Source organism: Gymnogyps californianus, chromosome 1 (assembly GCF_018139145.2).
Source record: "Gymnogyps californianus isolate 813 chromosome 1, ASM1813914v2, whole genome shotgun sequence".
NCBI classification, from domain to species: Eukaryota; Metazoa; Chordata; class Aves; order Accipitriformes; family Cathartidae; genus Gymnogyps; species Gymnogyps californianus.
Window position 1 is genome coordinate 129,276,383 of NC_059471.1, and position 18,981 is coordinate 129,295,363.

The following is an 18,981-nucleotide window of genomic DNA, read 5'->3' on the forward strand; positions in this document are numbered from 1 at the left end:
ATTAGGAACTGGTCTGCTGTAGAACTTGGATAAGCTAAGAGCCAGGGGAAGAAAGGAAACACAGGGGCCTTTCGCCAGGATGAGTAAAGTTTATCTTAGTAACCTCAGTACCAGGGAAGTCTTCTTGCACTGGAAATGTGCACTGATGTGATACCAGTTTAGGGAAAGGGAGGAAGCAGTGTGCGGAAAGACAGACTAAGTTACTGTCAGTCAGTAAAAGCTCTCAGTTCTTTCTTCTTCCTACTGTTAGCAGGATGCAAGTATTATTTTCAAAAAACCAACAAACTCTTTACTTTAGCTCCTATCTGTCCTCCTAGTAACTAGCTCCCTCTACCCAGAGAATGAACTAAATATTGAAATTATAATTTCAGGTTAGTGTATCATTTAGGAAGATTTTTGAAATAAATAGCTTCATCTAGCAGGATGGTAATTGATTATTTTAAACATCCATCTCTAATCCCTTGAGTAATAGCATTAAATTAGGGAACATTCAGCCATTTCCTTCAAGCAGTAATGTTCCTGACAGAAATTTTTTCTTGTCAAACACTTATCAACTCCCTTATTGCTACACAATGCATTTCAGCAGCGTTTCACTCTAAGGTATGTTGGTAGTGTTTAATAACTTATTAATAATAGAGGAAATACTTCGCTTTTAAACTGTTCTTCATAAAGCTGAACTATACTAGAATCTAGTGGAAAAAAAGTTGTGGCAGTATCACATAGAGGAACTGAAGATAAAAGACAGTATCAACCATATAATTAATTTAAATGTGCATGCTGGTGACAGCTGATGGTAGGAGTTGATGCTTTAACTCAAGTAATTAAGGAGGAGACAGCAATGCAATGTTCTTCCATTCAGATGCCATCTGACTTAACTTTAGCCATTAGTAAAGTGCTAGCTCTGTTTAAAGAGTGGATATATACGGGAAACAAAACCCCAAACTGTACAGAGTTTGGGAGAAACTGCAACTACTTTCTGTTCCTTCTTTCCTTCCAAGTTAAGTAAGAATACAGCAATCTCTGCTCCTGTCTGTAGAACAGCTTCTCCAGCAGCCTCATCACAAGCCCAGGATACCTGATGAGGTAGGCAACAGGAGATGCCTCTTGAGCATTAACCCCAAGCTACTCCAAAACAAACACAAATGCTTAGCTTTAGTTACTCCTAGGCCTTTTCTTATCTTTCATGTGGCCCTAGTGCTGCTGGCAGGACACACGTACTTGGGAGTTTAGTCTGGGGCCTTTCAACAAAACACAGTACTGTGGCTTAGAGCCTATTCTTATATGAGTATAGTCTTCTCTAGCTTTTCCTCCTGTAATGTCATGCTTTATGTAGTATAGCCTCGTCTTTAATCCAGTCTTAATTCTACCTTGACTGCTTCAGGAAGCACATTTGGGATAAGTGGGGGTTGGCTTCTTATCTAGAGCAGACTCTTTGCTGCACGTGGCTTTGTGCAACACCTTTCTTGCACCCAGCTTCAACTCTTAGAATCATAGAATAGTTTGGGTTGGAAAGGGCCTTTGAAGGTCATCTAGTCCCATCCCCTTGCAATGAGCAGGGACATCTTCAACTAGATCAGGTTGCTCAGAGCCCCGTCCAACCTGACCTTGAACGTTTCCAGGGATGGGGCATCTACCACCTCTCTGGGCAACCTGTTCCAGTGTTTCACCACCCTCATTGTAAAAAATTTTGTCCTTCCATCTAGTCTAAATCTACCCTCTTTTAATTTAAAACCATTACCCCTTGTCCTATCACAACAGGCCTTACTAAAAATTCTGTCCCTGTCTTTCTTGTAAGCCCCCTTTAAGTATTGAAAGGTCACAATAAGGTCTCCCTAAGCCCTTGCAGGAGCTCAGTAGCATTTCCTACTTTCAGTACCACACAAATTTCACCTGTTTGTAATAGGTGGCTCAGCACCCCTTAAGCAGTATTTCACAGCGTTACCAGGTAATTTCTTCCATTTGGACACCTAAATGATAGTAGGCTTATACTTAAGCAACCAGTGGGAGAAAAGAGGCTCTCCGAGGCTTAGCTTGGGAAACAGAGATGTGCAACAGAAAGCCAGAACCCTGAACCAGGGCTTTGGGTCACAGTTCATGAGGGTTCATGCTGTGCTTTTTCCTCCCCTTGCATATAAGGCTGAAGGTAGGTAGGACTGCTCATGCACACCCGTACTTTGTGCAACAGTTAGACTGACCTTACACTGTTTGCAGCACAAGGGACAGAAGCACAGTGACACTTCCATAGCTATAGGCTTTCTATTTTGCTCTGAGGGACTAAGTAAGGGGCCACAACACACACTGCCTAATTGCAGGTGTGTTAAGATCCTCCTCATTCCAAGGGAGCTAGGCATTATTTCTTAAGGGAAGCTGCCTCTCCCCCTCAAAACAGTACCTTTGTTATATCCTGGAGCAGGAGTTGTTCTGTGAGAAAGTTTAAGGTCTAGGGATTGTACCTTTCCATGCACAGTAGTATGAACTGCCCACATGCAGTCCTGTAGATGCAGCTGTCTTCTATCTTTACACAGGACCCCTACACGGAAAGAAGTTGCAGAAGATAGTTGCAGCTTCCCCTGTTGGCAAAAACACAGCGAGGAACTAGCTAGCACAGTTGGTCTCCCCAGTATAAACTGGACCATCCAATAACAAACAGGGAGCAGAAATGATGTCTGCTCAGCATCAGTGCCTGCTTAGATCAGCATTCCTCTCCATTCCTCAAATGGGCCTGCTGCTAAGCCTTACTCAGATGAACATTGAAAACAAGTCCACCCTAATACTTGGTCAGGTTAGACTAGGAAAAAAAAGACTTAGTCCCCATCTTGGTCACTCCGTCATGCGAGGATGTCATAATAAATGGATGGTTTTTTGGTCTGGCAACGAAACTGCTCTAGCTTCAGGCCAATCCTCAGAAGAACAGCTTCATCCCACCATTTTGCCATGACCTGGGAGAGTATGAGAGAGAGAGAGAGAGAAAGAAAAGGGGGGGGGGGGGGGAAGTAGCATCATCACACATACAGACACTCTTGAAAGCCCTGTAAAACATAACTAATTTTTTTTTTTCCCCTCAACAGCACCAAAAGGACATACACTTTTCCTTTTTACCCCAGTGTCGTGTTTTAACCACCAGCACACCCAGTAAGTATGGCATCAGTGCATATTGGGATAAAGGCAGCTGTATGACTTAAATAAAAGACATGAACCTTTCATTTACATGAGACCCATTTCAAGAGAGAGAAGAGCAAGGAAGGACTTAAAGAAGTTACAGAACTGAGAAATAAGGACAAGAGAGGAAAGAGTAGTGACAAATAGTGGGTACTGATGCAAGTAGACAGGGAGACAGAGAAATTCTATCTCCCAGATACCTGAAGAGTCCCTCTGCCATTCAGGAGTGAGTTACTCTGAGGCAAGCCTCTTCACCCACAAGTTAAAACTTCACTACCAGTACCTGCCAACTCCTCAAGTGTGCTGTGTGGAACAGCAGGAACCTGGTTATAGTGGTTCAGGACAAAGGCAGCTGGGGTTTTTGTGACCCAGCATTCACAAAGAGCCAATACTCACCTGGAAGCTGATAGGAAGCCCAGCAGCAGAATATCCAATGGGGACCACAAGGCCTGGAATCCCAGTGAAGTTAGCAAGCTGCATGAACCTGGGGGAAAAGCTGTTGTCAGCATTCCTGCCTTGGGACAGCAGCAAAGTCATCCTTTTTTGGGAGAGACAGCTAGGATCGATCTCTCCTGCTCTACAGCCTGAGCTCCTTCAGTTAGTACAGCTAGTCTCCAGCTGTTCCCAAACTTTTGCCTCCATAGTGCAAGCAGCACTCTTCTTACCTCATGGACCGGACTGTGAAGGATAAATTGCTGCTCCCAGTCAAAAGGTCAGATTCATAGATTCTTGGGGCAGTGGAAGGAACAGCTGTGGAGGAATCACAGAATGACTGAGATTGAAAGGGACCTCAGGAGGTCATCTTGTCTAACCCTCTGTCTCAAGAAGTCAGCTTGAGCAGGTTGCCCTGGACCATGTCCGAATGGCTTTTGAATATCCCCATGGATGGAGATTCCACAGCCTCTCTGGGCAACCTGATCCAGTGCTTAAAGAACAAAGAAAGAGTCAGGCAGTGGGCAATTTTCAAGGAATAGCTTAGTTCATTAAAGCCACATGTTTGATATACATTGGTGATGCAAACTCACACCGCTGGAATGCAATCAAGCCACTGGGATTTATGAATTAAGCAGTTAGTTTCTATTTAGAGCAAGAACATCTTCAAACATACACAGATGTCCAGTCCCTCCTGTGTAAATGTGCTGGCTCTGCAGCTCCTGTTTCAAGTACCAAGGAGGAGTTTCTCACTGCCATGGATATAGGCAGTAAGTCTAGAAATACACAGCAGTCTTTCTAACCAGGCTGCATTTTCTTCTAAATGCTGTACTGAGGCACAGCAAAGTCTTTGCAAAAAAGTCATGCTTTTAAAATCGGGGAGGGAAAGTTAATGGAGTGACTGTTCTTAAAATGCACCCCACAGCTGTTGGGGACCACCTGTTTAGCCAAGGCTGCCAATACCTGGTGTAAGGATACAGTTCACAGTGGTGAAGATCTCTCGCAAAAATCTCATGCTCCGAGTTCTCTGTCGATTTGCCTGCAAGCAGAGAGACTACTGTCTGACCGGGCCCTCTTGGTTCATGAGGCTCACGTTTGATGATGACAGACTCTGCCCATCAGAACCTATGCCTCTGCAAAAGAAGACACCATTCCTGCAGTTTGGAATCAAGATGCAGGACACCAGTCCAGGTGGCATGTCCTCTGTGGTGCCCCACCGTTCAGCATGCTTTCACAGCAGAGGGCAGTACAGCTGGGTGGTATCTTTCCACGTGTATGGAGAGGTTAAGACAATCCTCCACCCCACCTTTACAATTTCACTAGGTACCTCCCTTCAGCCTTCACCACAGTATGTTCCTTACCGTAATATAATCCAGAGCTGTGAACTGGGAAGCCAAGGCCAGGTTAGCCCGAGTGTCCAAATTCTGAAAGAGAAAACATCGATCGTGGCTCTGCTTGCAAGAAACTGAATGTGACAGCCCAGTATTTCTCTTCCTGGTCTGCTCTCCTGTATCAGTAGTCATCCAAAAGATGATTTGTCATAGAAAAAGCAGGAGAGCCTCAGGTTTCTCACTGACATGACACGTTCTGTATCAGCCGGGACAAGTACTGCCACTGATCCAAGCTGCTGCTACTTACCATTTCCTGGAAATGTTTATTGAAATCAGGTTGCAGGAAGTCCCTCATCTCACTGAGAATGCAGATTACATGTGCTACTCGCACTTCCTCCATCTCTGGAAGAGACACTTCAACCACGCTGGCTCCCAAACTCTGCAGGTGCTCCACAGCTGCGTACAGAACAGGTAAAGCACAGACAGCATCCCTGAGTTCACCGAACTTCATAGAAGGGCTGCAAATCCCCATCCCCTTGAGAAGTTAGAGACCCCATAGGCCATTATAAGGCAAGCATCTTCAGTGCATCATGTGGCATAGAGACGGCTGCAGCTGCTTCTCGTAGGTAAAAGCCTTCAGCCTAACTAGATCTCAATATTCCAACAGGGCAGGGGTAGGGGCTTGCAGACAGGTTCCTAACTTACCCACCACATTTCGGGCAAGTTCATCTCCTCCCTCTAGCCCCGCAGTTAACCCAAAGAGTAAAGGTGGACTGACAATGCTTCTCTGAACACTTGACATGACCGGTATTCTATCAGCATGAAGTGATTATTTAGCATCATGAGATTCCCATCCAAAGCCTCTTCTGAACCATAATGGTAGAGGAACACGGGATACTCAAGAGACTAGGTCAACAGTACATGTTCACTAAATCCTGATGCACTTTACCAAGGCTGAACACCAAGACTTCAGGAAAAGTGAATCTTTTGCAGTCTAAAAAGAATCCCCTTCTCTCTTTGACCCCAACTTCGTCACAAATACCCAAGCCTATTTCACTGGCTTATGGTGCATCTCTCCTAAGAAAACTCTACACATGTAGAAGCATGTCTATGGAAATAAGGAGGCTGAATTAAATCCAGGCAAACAAAGCCTGAATACTGTGACCTATCTCCACTCCAATGCATATGAGGCCAACTACTATACCAGGCATTGTAGAGTCTTTCTCCCCGACCCCCAAGTACTCACCAGGGTCAATTTTGCTTCGTCTAAAATCTAACAAAGCCACCCTAAAGGCACCATTTGGCTGATTTCAGGGAAATACCAGAGGACTGGATACATCACAAAGACCTAGCCCTGTCTTTCCTACTGAACATTATGCTGTGAAACAAGTCCCTCCCTTAAAAGTCTTTTACCATTAAAGCTTGCAGAGTAAGTATTACAGAGCACAGATCTGTCTTTATACAGACAGAGGCTTAGCACACTGGACTGCATTCTTCCATTGTAACCCGACAAGCCTACAAGTGCTGAGCTTTTTAACCGCCAGCAGTCAGGACAGCTTCCCTAATACAAAGCTACTGCTGTTTGTCCAGCCAGATCTCTTTAAGCATCTGCCTTTAAGGACTTCAGGCGAGATCTTTTTAATGCATACATAAGAGGAGCACCAGGTGATACCATGACATCAGGCAGAACAAGAGACTCACAGACTTTTCCTCTTTACCTTTCTCACAGATGGACAGGACTTCAGCATCACATGCCTAGAGAATAAGAGGAAAGAATTAACTAGACTTTAGTAACTGCCCTCCTCTTCTTGGTAAGCACACGCACCAGGACTTCAGCCCTCATGGAGCTTCCCTTGTTCCTGTCCCTAATGGTAGTGAAACACAGCCCTCCAGGACTGCCTTAGGCCACCTGCTCCAAGAGAACAGCTTGCAGGTCATACCCCTAAGGAAAAGGAAAGGTCATCTTTCCAGAGGAGAGGATATTCCTCCTCTGCACTGGGGCAGAGCCAGAAAGAGTCCTTGTCTTCCTCCAGGGAAGAAATCCTGAGCACATTTGTGGGGCTGCATTACAATTGCCAAGTGGTACTAGCTTGCAAGCCCAGTTTCTACATTGGAATGATGGAATACCACTCAGCAGCTACAGCACTGTCACCAAATGGATACGCTAATTTTCCTCATTTGATTTTAAACTAACTGCCTTTTGTAATCAGTTCAGAAGCATTGCTTCCAACAGAAACAGCAGGATAAGGAAGCATACTGCCATCAACTGTACAGTGCTTACCTTTCCTCGTGCCTCCAACAGACTTTTACTCAAAAGGCTGCCTTGGGGGGGGGGGGGGGGGGGGGGGAATCTATCCCTGTCGATGTTTTCACCCAGGCTATATTCTCTTCCAATTATAGGACTAAATATAAGAAGCTCGAATGATGACAGGCAAGAGAACAGTGAATGCACTGAATTCCTTTAAAATCTCATTTTGCAAAGCAGCAGAAAGAGACAGATAGAACAGGCACCTTAAAAAAAGTCCAGTCCACTCCCAGTTTTAAGCCTTTCAGGTCAGGAGCACACATATTGGATAGGGTTGCTTTGGGCTGTTTTAGTCCTGCAGGGAACAAACAACAGTTCCTCTTTTTATCTAGGATGCCTCTAGGAAGGCAGAGCACCTGGGCTCAGGGAGGGAGAGGGCTCACCTACCATATGGATAGACTGGATCTGGCTCAGCAAGGATACTGTAAACAATGGCTGCATCTGCCACTGAGGTACAGATAGGACCTGTAAAAGAGAGATCAGTTATAAAAATGTCACAAGGGGTAAATAGTACCTTCCTCCCAAGGTCTTTCGCAGGCACAGATTGCCTCCCCTGTGAGAATACCACACAGCAAGGTCCCTGAAGTAGAGCACAAGTCCTCCTACCTACGCTGACAGTGGAGTAGGAGAGTGGCAAGCTGCCATGAGAACTGATGCGCCCAAACGTACCTAGAGAAAAAGAAATGGGCAGTTAGCTAGATATCAGCAGTCGCTCGTAAGATCTGACCTAGATGTCTCTGGTGCACCCAGTCAGTAAGCAACATACCCCTGCCAGTCACTTTTATGTCTGCCGTTTCAGAGCCCAGTCACTCATCTTTCAGTATCCTGTTCTGCTGACCACAATCTGTCTCATCAGTGAAATAGATGCGTTCAACAAATAGTGAAACTGTCTTCCCTCGTAAGAAATTATTTAGTTGAGGGCAAATGTGTACAGGGACATTTTGAAATACATGCATTTAAATATGCAGAAGCACCATCTATGGTATGGAGGATGGAGAGGCAGGAGGAGGATTATCAACTGCAGGAGATACCACCCCCTGGGAGATCTCACCCACTTCACCGGTGAGACTTCGTGCCTAACACCAGTTGTCTTCTGCAAGTACTCGTAATGCCTTTCTGACCAGTTACATTTTTGTCATCATTATGTTCCTCAGATGAATCAAGATTAATCAAGTTGATCACACGTGAAGGATGGAAAACACAGAGTAATGGCAGAGCATCTGGTCTCAGATGAAGCAGCCGAGGTCCTTCGGAATGATAAACCATTCCCAAAAGCCAGCATCTCTTCCAAGTGACAATCCTGCCTCGCCAGCTTCCATGCTGTAGACGCTGCCCTGTGCATTTCTTATGTCCTCTGCATGTTCTCCTTGATTACATTAATTCTTACTGCAAAAACTGCACTGCTACTTCTTGTAACACTGAGGTAAGAGGGAATGGCTACATCCTGGTTTCATACAAGCCCATTACCAGGTTTAACTTACCAGATACAAATCTGAGCAGCATCAGCCTCTCCGTATAATTGGGGTGATGGCAAACCATCGTGGGTGGAGATGCTTTTCACCAGCTCACTACAGATACCCAACTATGTTGGGAACACCTCCCAGCAAAGAAGGAAGATTGAAGAGGGACAAGTGGACAGAAAGAAAAGCAGCACGCCATGTTTTGTTTAGCATTTGACTCAAGTAAGTTAGGTTTTTTTGCACATCTGTTCAAATAGCCAGTACTGAGAATACTTCCACTCCACCAGTCCAACCCACATGACTCTCAGGATGTTATACTCCAGAGTTTCTCTGGTGAAGTTTTGCTTGACAGGAATTAATGGACTGTGCCTGACTTGTTTGTGGCGTTCTATCTGATACAGCAAACAATACACACACCCCCTCCATGATAAAAGGGCTCTACCTTTCAGCCCCACCACACCACAGAACGAAGCAGGAATCCTCACAGAGCCGCCTCCATCAGTGCCAATAGCCACCGGGCAGAGACCTACAAAAAAACCCCACACGTTGGCCTGTGATCAGAGAGACATCGTGTTGCCCTGTCCATTCTACGAGCAGCTGTAGCCAAGACAGCACACAGAGCTCTCTGTTCAGCTAGGAGTTCCCTCCAGCTTCTAAACCCCCTCATAAAAACTAAATGCCTGAGGTACTTTGGCTTAGGACCTTCCTCCCACCACCCCTGAACTCTGTTTAGGACGACCTACCTGCTGCTACAGCTGCTGCTGACCCACTGGAGCTCCCACCTGTGAAGTGGTTGGGCTTGTAGGGATTCCTAGGGATCTTGTGGTACCTGAAGCAGACAAATAGTGTTGAATCTTCTAGGAAGGACCGTGTGCACTACAGGGCAGGAAAAGATCCAGAAACATAGCTCAAGGATTCTGATATCTTAGTAAAGAGATACCATTTAATCCCAGATAGTGCTATTTCCCTAGAAAACAAGATACAAAAAAGCCTTCTGCCTCAGAGTCCAATCTCTTGTTACCGTAAGCAGCCTATCCAAGAGAGACAGACAAAGCAAGAGAAAGGACGCAGCTCCAGCTCTTCTGTCTGCGACAACACTGTGCCATTACTGCATGCCACAGTGCATTATGCAATTCCAAAAGGTAGAGCAGTTGGTGACCAGCAATTCTTACAGACGAGCAAGTCAGCATCCCCAGCTCTGCCCTTTATCCCAGAGCAGCAGCTCCCAAAGTCTCCAGTCTGACTACAGTCCCCAGACACCAAAGAGACCTGCCAGGCAGCAGGGTATCCAGCTGACCTCACACAGCGAGGGAATGCCCTGGCACGTTATTGCAGCTGAAGGGGAGCCCCAGTTCCATCCAGCTGCACAGGCACAAAGCATGGCTCTACACATGGCTTATCAAGGTTGTGAGGACCACTGCTCTGGAATAGCAGTTCTCAGCTTGGCTATAGCTGGAGAATTCACAACAGTAAAGCAAATTCCAGTGAACCTGTTTTAGCTAGGAAATAAAAACACTACGTTCTCCTGAGATGACTGTACCTTTTCTCACTGTTCTGGGCCTTTAGCCATTACTGTGACTGAGCATTAGATTACTATTTATTTGTTTTCTGTCACCACTTTTGTCTACCACTCATCCTGTAAACATTCACACCTCCAGGCCTGTAAGGCCTGGCAAACCAAGTTCCTTACTCAGCAGATACCACTTGGATCCTCTCCTTCCTTTGTTTTCAGGAGCCTTCAGGCTTCCACAGCTACTCTGACCCTCAAATCTACGATGCTGGGTTTTCATACCCCTGGGTTCTCCCTGTACAGGGTGCTTCCATCAGTTTTATTCTCACATGCTTGCCCTATTTTTGTACTCTTCCCTATCAATTCTGGACAAACTTTTAGGTCTTTCTAGACTGGGGGGAAGCGAGGGGAAAGGGATTTTTACCTATTAGGGTTGCATCCAGTTGTTCCAGTCCCTAGTTCATGCATGTTTGAGACCCCAATAATGATAGCCCCAGCCTCTCGCAGCTTCTTGGCCACAGTAGCATCTTCTGTTTCGGGCTCTGTCCCAAGATACACTGTTCCCACTCGGTGATGGTAAGGTACCTTAGCAAGAAGACACCTTATTATTCATCCTAAAACCCTGGCAAGGTAGGCAGGCACATTTGCATGCTTCACATGCACACTTCAACTCCACAACAGATCCCAGACATCAGGACCCACAGAGGTAAGTAAGGGCTAGGAAGCTTCACTCTTTAACTTGTCCTGTGTTGGTCTCTGTTAGGAGGGACATTTAACCCTTCAATATTTGGTTCTTCTCCCATGCAGAGGAGTCCTTTTAATACCATGATACAGAAGAGCAGAAACATGTAGATGGTCAAAAAGTCTGTCTCCCTGCAGCAATGCAATTGCTATGCCCAGAGGCCACAGAACAGTCACCTTGGCCCCAGAGCACACAGGAGCTCTATTTTCCATTTTTCTGCAGACACAGCTGCAGTGTTTCAGATCTGCAAGTGCCTTTGAAGCAAGGCACCAAGATTAGACGAATGCCAAAATACCAGATGGACTCATTTTCAGGGTTTGCTAAGTACTCTTCACTTCGAGGCAGCAATGGAAGAATCTGTACATAAACAGGACTCCCACCCTATGGGTAAGTCTCTGCAGAGCCTACGACAGCTTGATGGCACTGCCAGGAATATTTAATGGTAACTGTTGTTAGGCCACAGGCAAAACTCCTTGTGAGTGGGGATTTTCAAAGTAACTTGCATATTTCTGACACATGTCCTTTAAGGTAAGGAGGGATGCTTTGCCAGTGGAGCAGTCAGTGCCTGAGAAATACAGATAGTTACACCCACCGATACAGATGCTTTTATACATTCTCATTTCATCATAAGAGGGACTGTTTCCCATCCCCACCCTCTACTCCCCATGGATTAGAGAGATCAGTACAAGATATGGATCACATCTGCTGTACCCAAAATCTGTCTTCACCTGGCAAAACTTGTTAATCCTACTCATTATAAACCCACATACTACCCCTTATTACAAACATGTTCTCAGGCTTCTGCTGAGGAGTTGGCCTTAAAACCTTGTTGCAGTGAGTTGTCCAGGTTGACCACCTACAGCATGAACTGACAGCTGGACAAGGAAACTCACCACTTTGAACTCTTCTTTCAGACACACTGGGATGCCATCCAGATAAGACAGGGTACATTTATTCCTGTAACGAGCAGTGGAGGCCTCAGCCATCTGCACAGAGGAAAAAAAAAGTGTATGTTATATATATTTAGTTGAGCTGAAAGTCATTACCACTATCAGAACGGATACCAAAAATGGCTTTCTCAGGCTGCTACTAAGCCAAACTATAAAAGTTTCTTTCTTCTTCCACCATATGCTGATGGGAAACTACTACTTGGAAGCATCTATGCTAACGGATGCCACATAAGCACAGAAGTCCCATTTTAAATATAGTCATCCAGCAGGAAACAGATTGCTTTAATGCTACCTCTCTTTGCAGGAAGGAAAGCAAACTCCCTACACAAAGAGGGAGGAAAAATGTACATATTTTTCTGTGCAATATATCAGCAGAAGAGCCTCTGCCCCTTCTAAAGGATGCTACTGCTCTTGGGGTGGCAGAGGCCCCTCTCCTACCAGAGGCAGACATTACCAGCATTATTTGCTCCTGGTCCCACTGCACTATCGCTCTGAGTGGGGGTGTGGATTTGTCGCAGTCCTCCAGCATGGCAATGATGTTCTTTGCTACCTGAGATGGCGTCAGCTTCCCACTCCTACAGGACAGGAGAAGTTGGGACCTTGTTACAAGACACCCACACCACACGCGCACGCAGACTTTGTCTCTCATGTAGCAAGATGGCAGCCGTCACAGCTGTAAGCAAGAACTAGATAAGAATCTGTGTGTGGTGATGATTTCAACGCAGTTGACACCATCAGGACAGGAGACTCCCTTCCTTAAGGGGAGAATTTGCCTACACAGCATGCCTCCAACCCTTAGAGGAGGGGCAGGAGCTAGGAGAGTTACCCAGATATTCCTGAACCACCAGATAAACAGGGAAGGACAGCTGACAGCTTTACAGAGAGTCCTCAAGCTCCTGAAAGCCTGAGGCTATGAAACTCCCAGTATCACGAGCTAAGACCAAGAGGCCAGCCCCCTTTATACAGGCCTCCCATTACAGAGAAGGGGCTCCCAGCAGTACTGTCATAACCCACCTTTAACAAACAGGCCTTCCCTCCCTCCTGGCAAAAGGCTACGTTACACCACAAACACATCTATCTCTGGCTGACACGAAAGCCTCACAGTCGGGATGCACCTATAACACCAGACTGCAGTGTCAGCCTTTTGCTCCAAGGCCGCAGCCTGCTGGCAGAGGTGGCCCTTAAGGAACAAGTGCGAGGAGCACAAGAGGATTTATCTGAGCGCTCCACACCTGGCACATGTCCCAGAGGCAACCAGGAGTTACCCAGCAGCCAACAGCTCACAGAACCTCAGAGTCAGGGATACGCTTCCAGCTCTTTCCGAGCTGGACACGTTTACTGGGTGGAAAGCAGGCAAACTCCTCGCAGGAGCACAAGCAGCTGGGGAACCAAGGGATTCTTCAGAGACCCACACTACGTGCAGCTTGCATCATCCGGATGAACCTTCTCCTTCTCACTCATATGTTTGGGCAAACAAGGTATGTAGAAATCTCTCCCAGAGAAGACTGACAACAAGCCAAGGAAAACAGCATTTACATATCCTTGCAGGGCTTGTAAAAGCTGTGCCAGCTCTCCCAGTTGGCTTTCCTTCGTTATTCTATTAGAGGGAAAGGACTGCAGAGGGTGATGCTGAACAGTGGTACCTCAAGGACAATCCTAACAAAGAAATGCTTGAGAGCTTGTGGAACAGTACTAGCCCACAGCAGGGGAACATGCAAGACAGGTTGTTTCCAGACCCATAATTTCACCTACCGGTAGCAGTCCAGGTAGTCTTTGATCCCTTTGAAGCTAAACCCATTGCTAGCAGAATCAGACCTGCAAAGAAAGAATTAAAGGGGCAACTGTGAACCATCAAAGCCACCTCTGTTTAGACCTGTAGACTTCAGCATCCCAGTCCAATGCAGGTTTGGGCATCACTCACTCACAGTAAACCTGCTGGTCACTGTTTGGACCGCTAGCCTACGCATTTCAGCTCACACTCTGTCAGACTCCTCGCACATATGCCAGACACCAGGTACACTAAGGGTGCCACAGAAATAAGGGGTCAGTCTTGCTGACCTGTTCTAGTTGCTTCATATTTCTACTGCAATACAGTAGTCATTAAACTGTTCAAAATTTATTCCAGGTTTACATTTGCTACTCACCACTGCAACATTACAGAATAACTAGAATATACTGGCAAACCTACTGCCAGATCTGTCACAAGTTTGATTCAGAGACAGCCAGCAGCACATACAGTATGTGGTGCGGGAGGGGAAAAAGGTACTATGCAGCACACACAAGGATACATATCAGCAAACTGCTTAGAAACTAAGTCGATGGCGCTAGCACATAAGAAATAAAACCATTTATCATCACAACCAGATGAACATAAGAACATCTGAAGAGCTAGCTACAACTACTACTCCAGTGATGCCTCCATATCATCACCGAAACCAGAAGCCATATCCTGGAATAGGACAGCGTACTAGCACCATAATGTGCTATGCAGGGAAGAGGTAAGGCTCCAGTAACCTGCCCTGTAATACTCAATGTATCACTGGTGGAGCTGGGGACACAAGAACCAGAAGGCTGCACTCACCCTGACCAATGCCTGCAGAAAATACATCCCTCCCTCAAAAGTGAAGGAGCTGAAAGTTTTTCCTTGCTCTAGCTTAAGAACTCAAGCAGGGAGCAAGCTTAGTCCTGCTAAAAGCCAAGATACATACAGAGAACCCACTCTCTGAGACGCTGATGAAGTGTGGCTCACAGACATTTTCAGTAACTACTGGATAGGCCCACAACTAAGAACCAAAACCAGATGAGGAGAGCATTCATAGCAGCCCAGCTGCTCCCACCTCAGCATCAGACCTCAGAGAGACATGCAAGCCTGAGTAATGTTTCGCCTGGAATCTAGTGGGACTTTATCAAGCACAGGCTTTTATCCAAGCAACCTAACTAACAATGCCTAATTTCTTGTGGAGCGTTTTCTTTATAACCTGTGTTCCTTCTCTCCTCCAAGCAACCCCTGTGTTCTCTTTGAGATTCCTTGCAGGCAAGAAACAGCACACCTGCAAACTCATTTAAAGGGATGTATGCGCTGACTAGCCAACCACTAAGTTTATCTGCTCTAATAGTGCAACAAGAGCCCTGGCAAGGGCAGAATTTGGTCTCTCCCCAATAAGCAAACACCCTGAAGCTTGTAGAAACTTCACATTGCTTGTAACTACTGGTGATTTATAAGTTACAAAAGGAAAGATGACTGACAGCACTATTTGTTTTGTAAAGTAGCTGGGCGTGGAAAAAGATTTTACTCCAGATTACTGACAATGATAGCTTCCCACTAATATAATAGCATCAACACGTGTGTTCTTCCAGTCCACTCTTACACATCACATACTGACCTTGCATCTATCAGCTGCTCAATAATATCCGAAGTGCTTTTAGCCTCAGACTTGTCTTCCATAACCTCTGCAGCAACCTCCGGGACAAACGTGGGATCTTCATGAATGTCAAGTGAACGCATGAGCGAGAAGTTGTTCAGCCTGAAAGAGAGAGAGTCACTGCTCTAGTTTGCAAGCTCTACCATGACTTATTTTTCAGACTGTGCAGAGGGAACCTTACCCAAGAACATTTTGTCTTAGCAGTCTGCTCTCACAGCAGGGAGTTGCAACAGTTACAAGATAATCTCTCACACCTTTCCTAAAGGCAGCATCAAATCTATTCTGCTTGCTCAACAATGCCTCCTACCTCTTGACATAAGGCCAGCCAGCCTCCGTAAACCCAAGCTGGGAAAGAAATGGTGAAAGTTTTCAATTCACTTTAATTAGACATATCACCCACAGACCAATAAAGACAGGAATGGAGAGGAAAAGAAAAGGAGAAAGCAGTATAAGCCATACATTCAAGCACTAATCCTGTTAAAACAAGCACCTCTTCAGACTTTCCATGACCTGCTTCAACATAGTTCATTTGCAACTAAATACAACAGGAACTGCAGCACAAGGCCAGGGCTTGGAACACGTAAAGCAAGGAAATCAAGACCCTGTCACAGATGTCAAGGAATGATCTGCCATATAACAGCAGCGACACTTGTCTGGGTTTGCTTCACTCAAAAAGCCCATGCCCCAAGTAAAAACTCAGGGGTACCAATTGTGTGTGATACATTTCTCAGTGTCCTGGGATCTGCATAGATGACCCATCAAATGATGCGCAAACTATGTGAGCCAAGCGTGAGCCTGAGGTTCCTGACACCTCTTACCCGAGTGGCTCTTACTGCAATGTATGCTTGAAAGCACAGTTTCTAAACAAAAACGTAGTGAGAGAGAAGGAGAAAAGGCTGACCTAAAATAGTGAATATCTTTAAAAAGAACATACTAAAACCTCTGAACTTCATGTCTGGCCTCATTTCCCCACTACTACTATTCTTTTACCACTACTGGTGATAAACACAGCAGATTTGCACATCCACAAGCTTTGAAAGAAAGATGCTCTTTAGCAAAAGAACAGAAAGGCAAAGAGGCAAGCTGGCGAATTTGGTTTCTGTGCACCTTCCCGAGCGTGAAAAAAGGTTAATTTCTTCTAATAGAGACCCACTCAAACCAGAGTAGTTAAAAAAAAAAAAAAAATCTAGTAAACAACATCTGTGAAATAATCTTGCTCACTCTCCAATCAAGTTATGCAGCTTCCCTCTTAGAAAAGGTAATTTCAGATAACCTGTAAGTGATGTGCAATGAAAGCACTTTAAAAAAAAAAAAAACCACACACAAACTTGGAGCAGGAAAAAACTCCCCACTCTTACCTTATTAAGAGTGGCAGTAAGCAGATCTGTCCAAAAGCCTAGAAGAAAGTAAGCAAAAACATTGGTTTGCAGTACCTTTGACCTGAACACCTTCCTCACTAGACAAGGAATGCTGAATGTGCTCACAATTGCTGCAGTCTCAGAGCACCCTAGAGAGCATGCAATGCTATGTAGTAAAAAAATAGCACAAATACTTGTATTTCAGGCCACAAAATTGGCCCAAAATGCTTTCCCCCCACCTCTCATTTATATAATGATAAAGAGCGTATTCTTCTGTCTCTCCCCCTTTGTCCTTCCCTGACTCGGCCCAGAAAGCCTACAGCTGCAGGCTGCAACGCTGTAAAGAGGCATCTATATAGCTCCCATCCCTTACTTTCTTTACGTTCCGCAGATTATGCAAACATTGGATAAGGTAGAAGCTTATTATTATTTTGTTTAACCCACTGTTAAGATCTTTCCTGCCACTCAACCAGCTTCTGCAGCAAACAGAGTCAACTTGGAAAAGCATGAGAAATTTAGAGATGCCGTGGTAGCAGACAGCTGAAAACACTCTTTGAATACCTTGGTTCCCAGTGCAGCAAGACTAGCAGTCCCAAAGAGACCAGCCTTGTTCCAGCCTGTCTTAATATCTCAACAATGGACTTCAAAAACGTTAAGGGATGTACAAATACAGCACATGTCTGAAGCAAGGCTCACATTCCTAGATCCACGAAGTGATATGTTGCCTCACACATTACATAAGAATTACAGTCTCTTTTTGAAAAGGCATTGCTCCTAATCTACGTCTAATCTAAGACAGCACAATCCTGTAGGAGACTGAGAATCTCACGTCCCCCCTTCAAGGGGGATGTCAGGAAAGGAAACAAGCTGAGGGCCATGCACCAGAAGCGGCCACAAAGCAAAGGATAAAAAGGTTGTTATATCCTGGAAGAAAGCCACTTGCAAGGTATTCTCACGAATAAACACAGCCCATCGCTAGCTTTCACTCCAGGCCCAACCAGCCGCCAAGCTCTGTAACAGGTCACACTGCTGAAATTAGACTTTCATGCCTAACCTTGACACTGTCTCGAAAGGAAAGGCCAAGCAGCAGCAGCAGCAGCAACAAAATCCACCTGCTTTCACGGGGACCATGCCACAAGGTGCTCACTGCCAAGGGGATGCAAGCTTTTCTGCCCCCAGCACCCTGCCATACAGCAGTCACAGCTCCTCCACACCAGCCACAGCGGGAATCAACCCGCAAGGCTCACAGGCACGCCAAAGCCCACCTGAGGAGAGCACTGGGGGGGGGACAGCTACCTTCAACGTCAAATCCCACCAAGGAAAAGCTCTGGGTGGACAGCTGCCTTCAGCACCTTCCTGAACACCCCACTCAGAGGGCGGAAAGACTCGAATCCCTTCACGTCTGAGGAAAGCTGGCACCGGCTGTATCCTGTGCTCGATGTCAGCTTCAGGCTCTCCACACCCGAAGGCACTCACGACACCCTCACCCAGAGGCCAGCTCGCTCTCTCCCCACGGCATCTCACCTGAGGGACAGGGTGAACCCGAAACCACGCAGAGAGCCACAACTTCCCTACAATTCCCCTGCAAACGCGGATTTTACCTTCCCACCGAGACCTCCTCCCTCCGAAACCCCCGGCAGTCTTGGCCTCGTCCCGTTTTCCCCGAGCAACCTCGGGTTTTACTGCCTTGTTTACCCGGCTCCCGCCGCGCCGTCAGGTGCCAGGCCCGGGCGGCGACCCGGCCCCTCGCCCCAACTCACCGTGTTGGCCACATGGACGAAGAGGCGCAGCCCGGAGCCGCACAGCCGCGGGGCCCACTGCGGAGAGGAGGCGAGAGGTGAGCGCCGGGCCCCGCTCCCCGCCGCCGCCGCCCCCCCCGGCCCGCCCGCTCCCTCCCCGGCGCTCACGGGGTCCCGCGGCGGGCTGCGGCCCCGCGCCTCGGCCCGGCCCGGCTCCCGGCGGCGCAGCGCGGCCCCCGCGCTGCCCGTGTGCCGCCGCACGCAGCACAGGTAGGCGGCGGCGACCGGCAGCAGCGAGAGGAGCAGCAGCAACAGCAGCGGCGGCGCCATGACGGCCCTTCCTCCGAGCCCGGCGGCAGCAGCGAGTCCACCCGTTGCCGGGGCGGTGCTCGGACCTCGCCCCGCCTGCGGGCCGGGCTGGGCCGGCCCTGCTCCGCGCACCGAGGGCGCCTGCGCCCCGCCCGGAGCTGGGGGGAGGCGGCGGGAGCAGCGCGGTGACTGCCGGTGCCTGACAGGCCGGGGCGAGCTCGGCCTCCCCCGGCGCCCGCCATGTCCCGCTTCTTCCAGGCGCTT

The 18,981-nt window shown here is 47.1% G+C and overlaps 1 protein-coding gene across 1 annotated transcript; it reads right to left on the reverse strand.

Annotated features, from left to right (window-relative positions):
• Window positions 1-9: 9 nt before the first annotated feature.
• On the reverse strand, window positions 10-18,738 carry LOC127014409 (uncharacterized). The gene is made up of 20 exons (XM_050893820.1): window positions 18,577-18,738; window positions 18,430-18,486; window positions 16,670-16,707; window positions 15,273-15,413; window positions 13,642-13,704; window positions 12,344-12,464; window positions 11,833-11,925; window positions 10,622-10,782; window positions 9,431-9,516; window positions 9,130-9,213; window positions 7,834-7,896; window positions 7,615-7,692; window positions 7,434-7,522; window positions 6,641-6,677; window positions 5,230-5,378; window positions 4,953-5,015; window positions 4,555-4,630; window positions 3,825-3,909; window positions 3,556-3,643; window positions 10-2,939 (listed from the first exon to the last, which is right to left on the reverse strand). Exons 1-20 carry the CDS (start codon window positions 18,736-18,738, stop codon window positions 2,829-2,831), a joined length of 1,845 nt encoding a protein of 614 aa, XP_050749777.1. The 3' UTR covers window positions 10-2,828.
• Window positions 18,739-18,981: the final 243 nt, after the last annotated feature.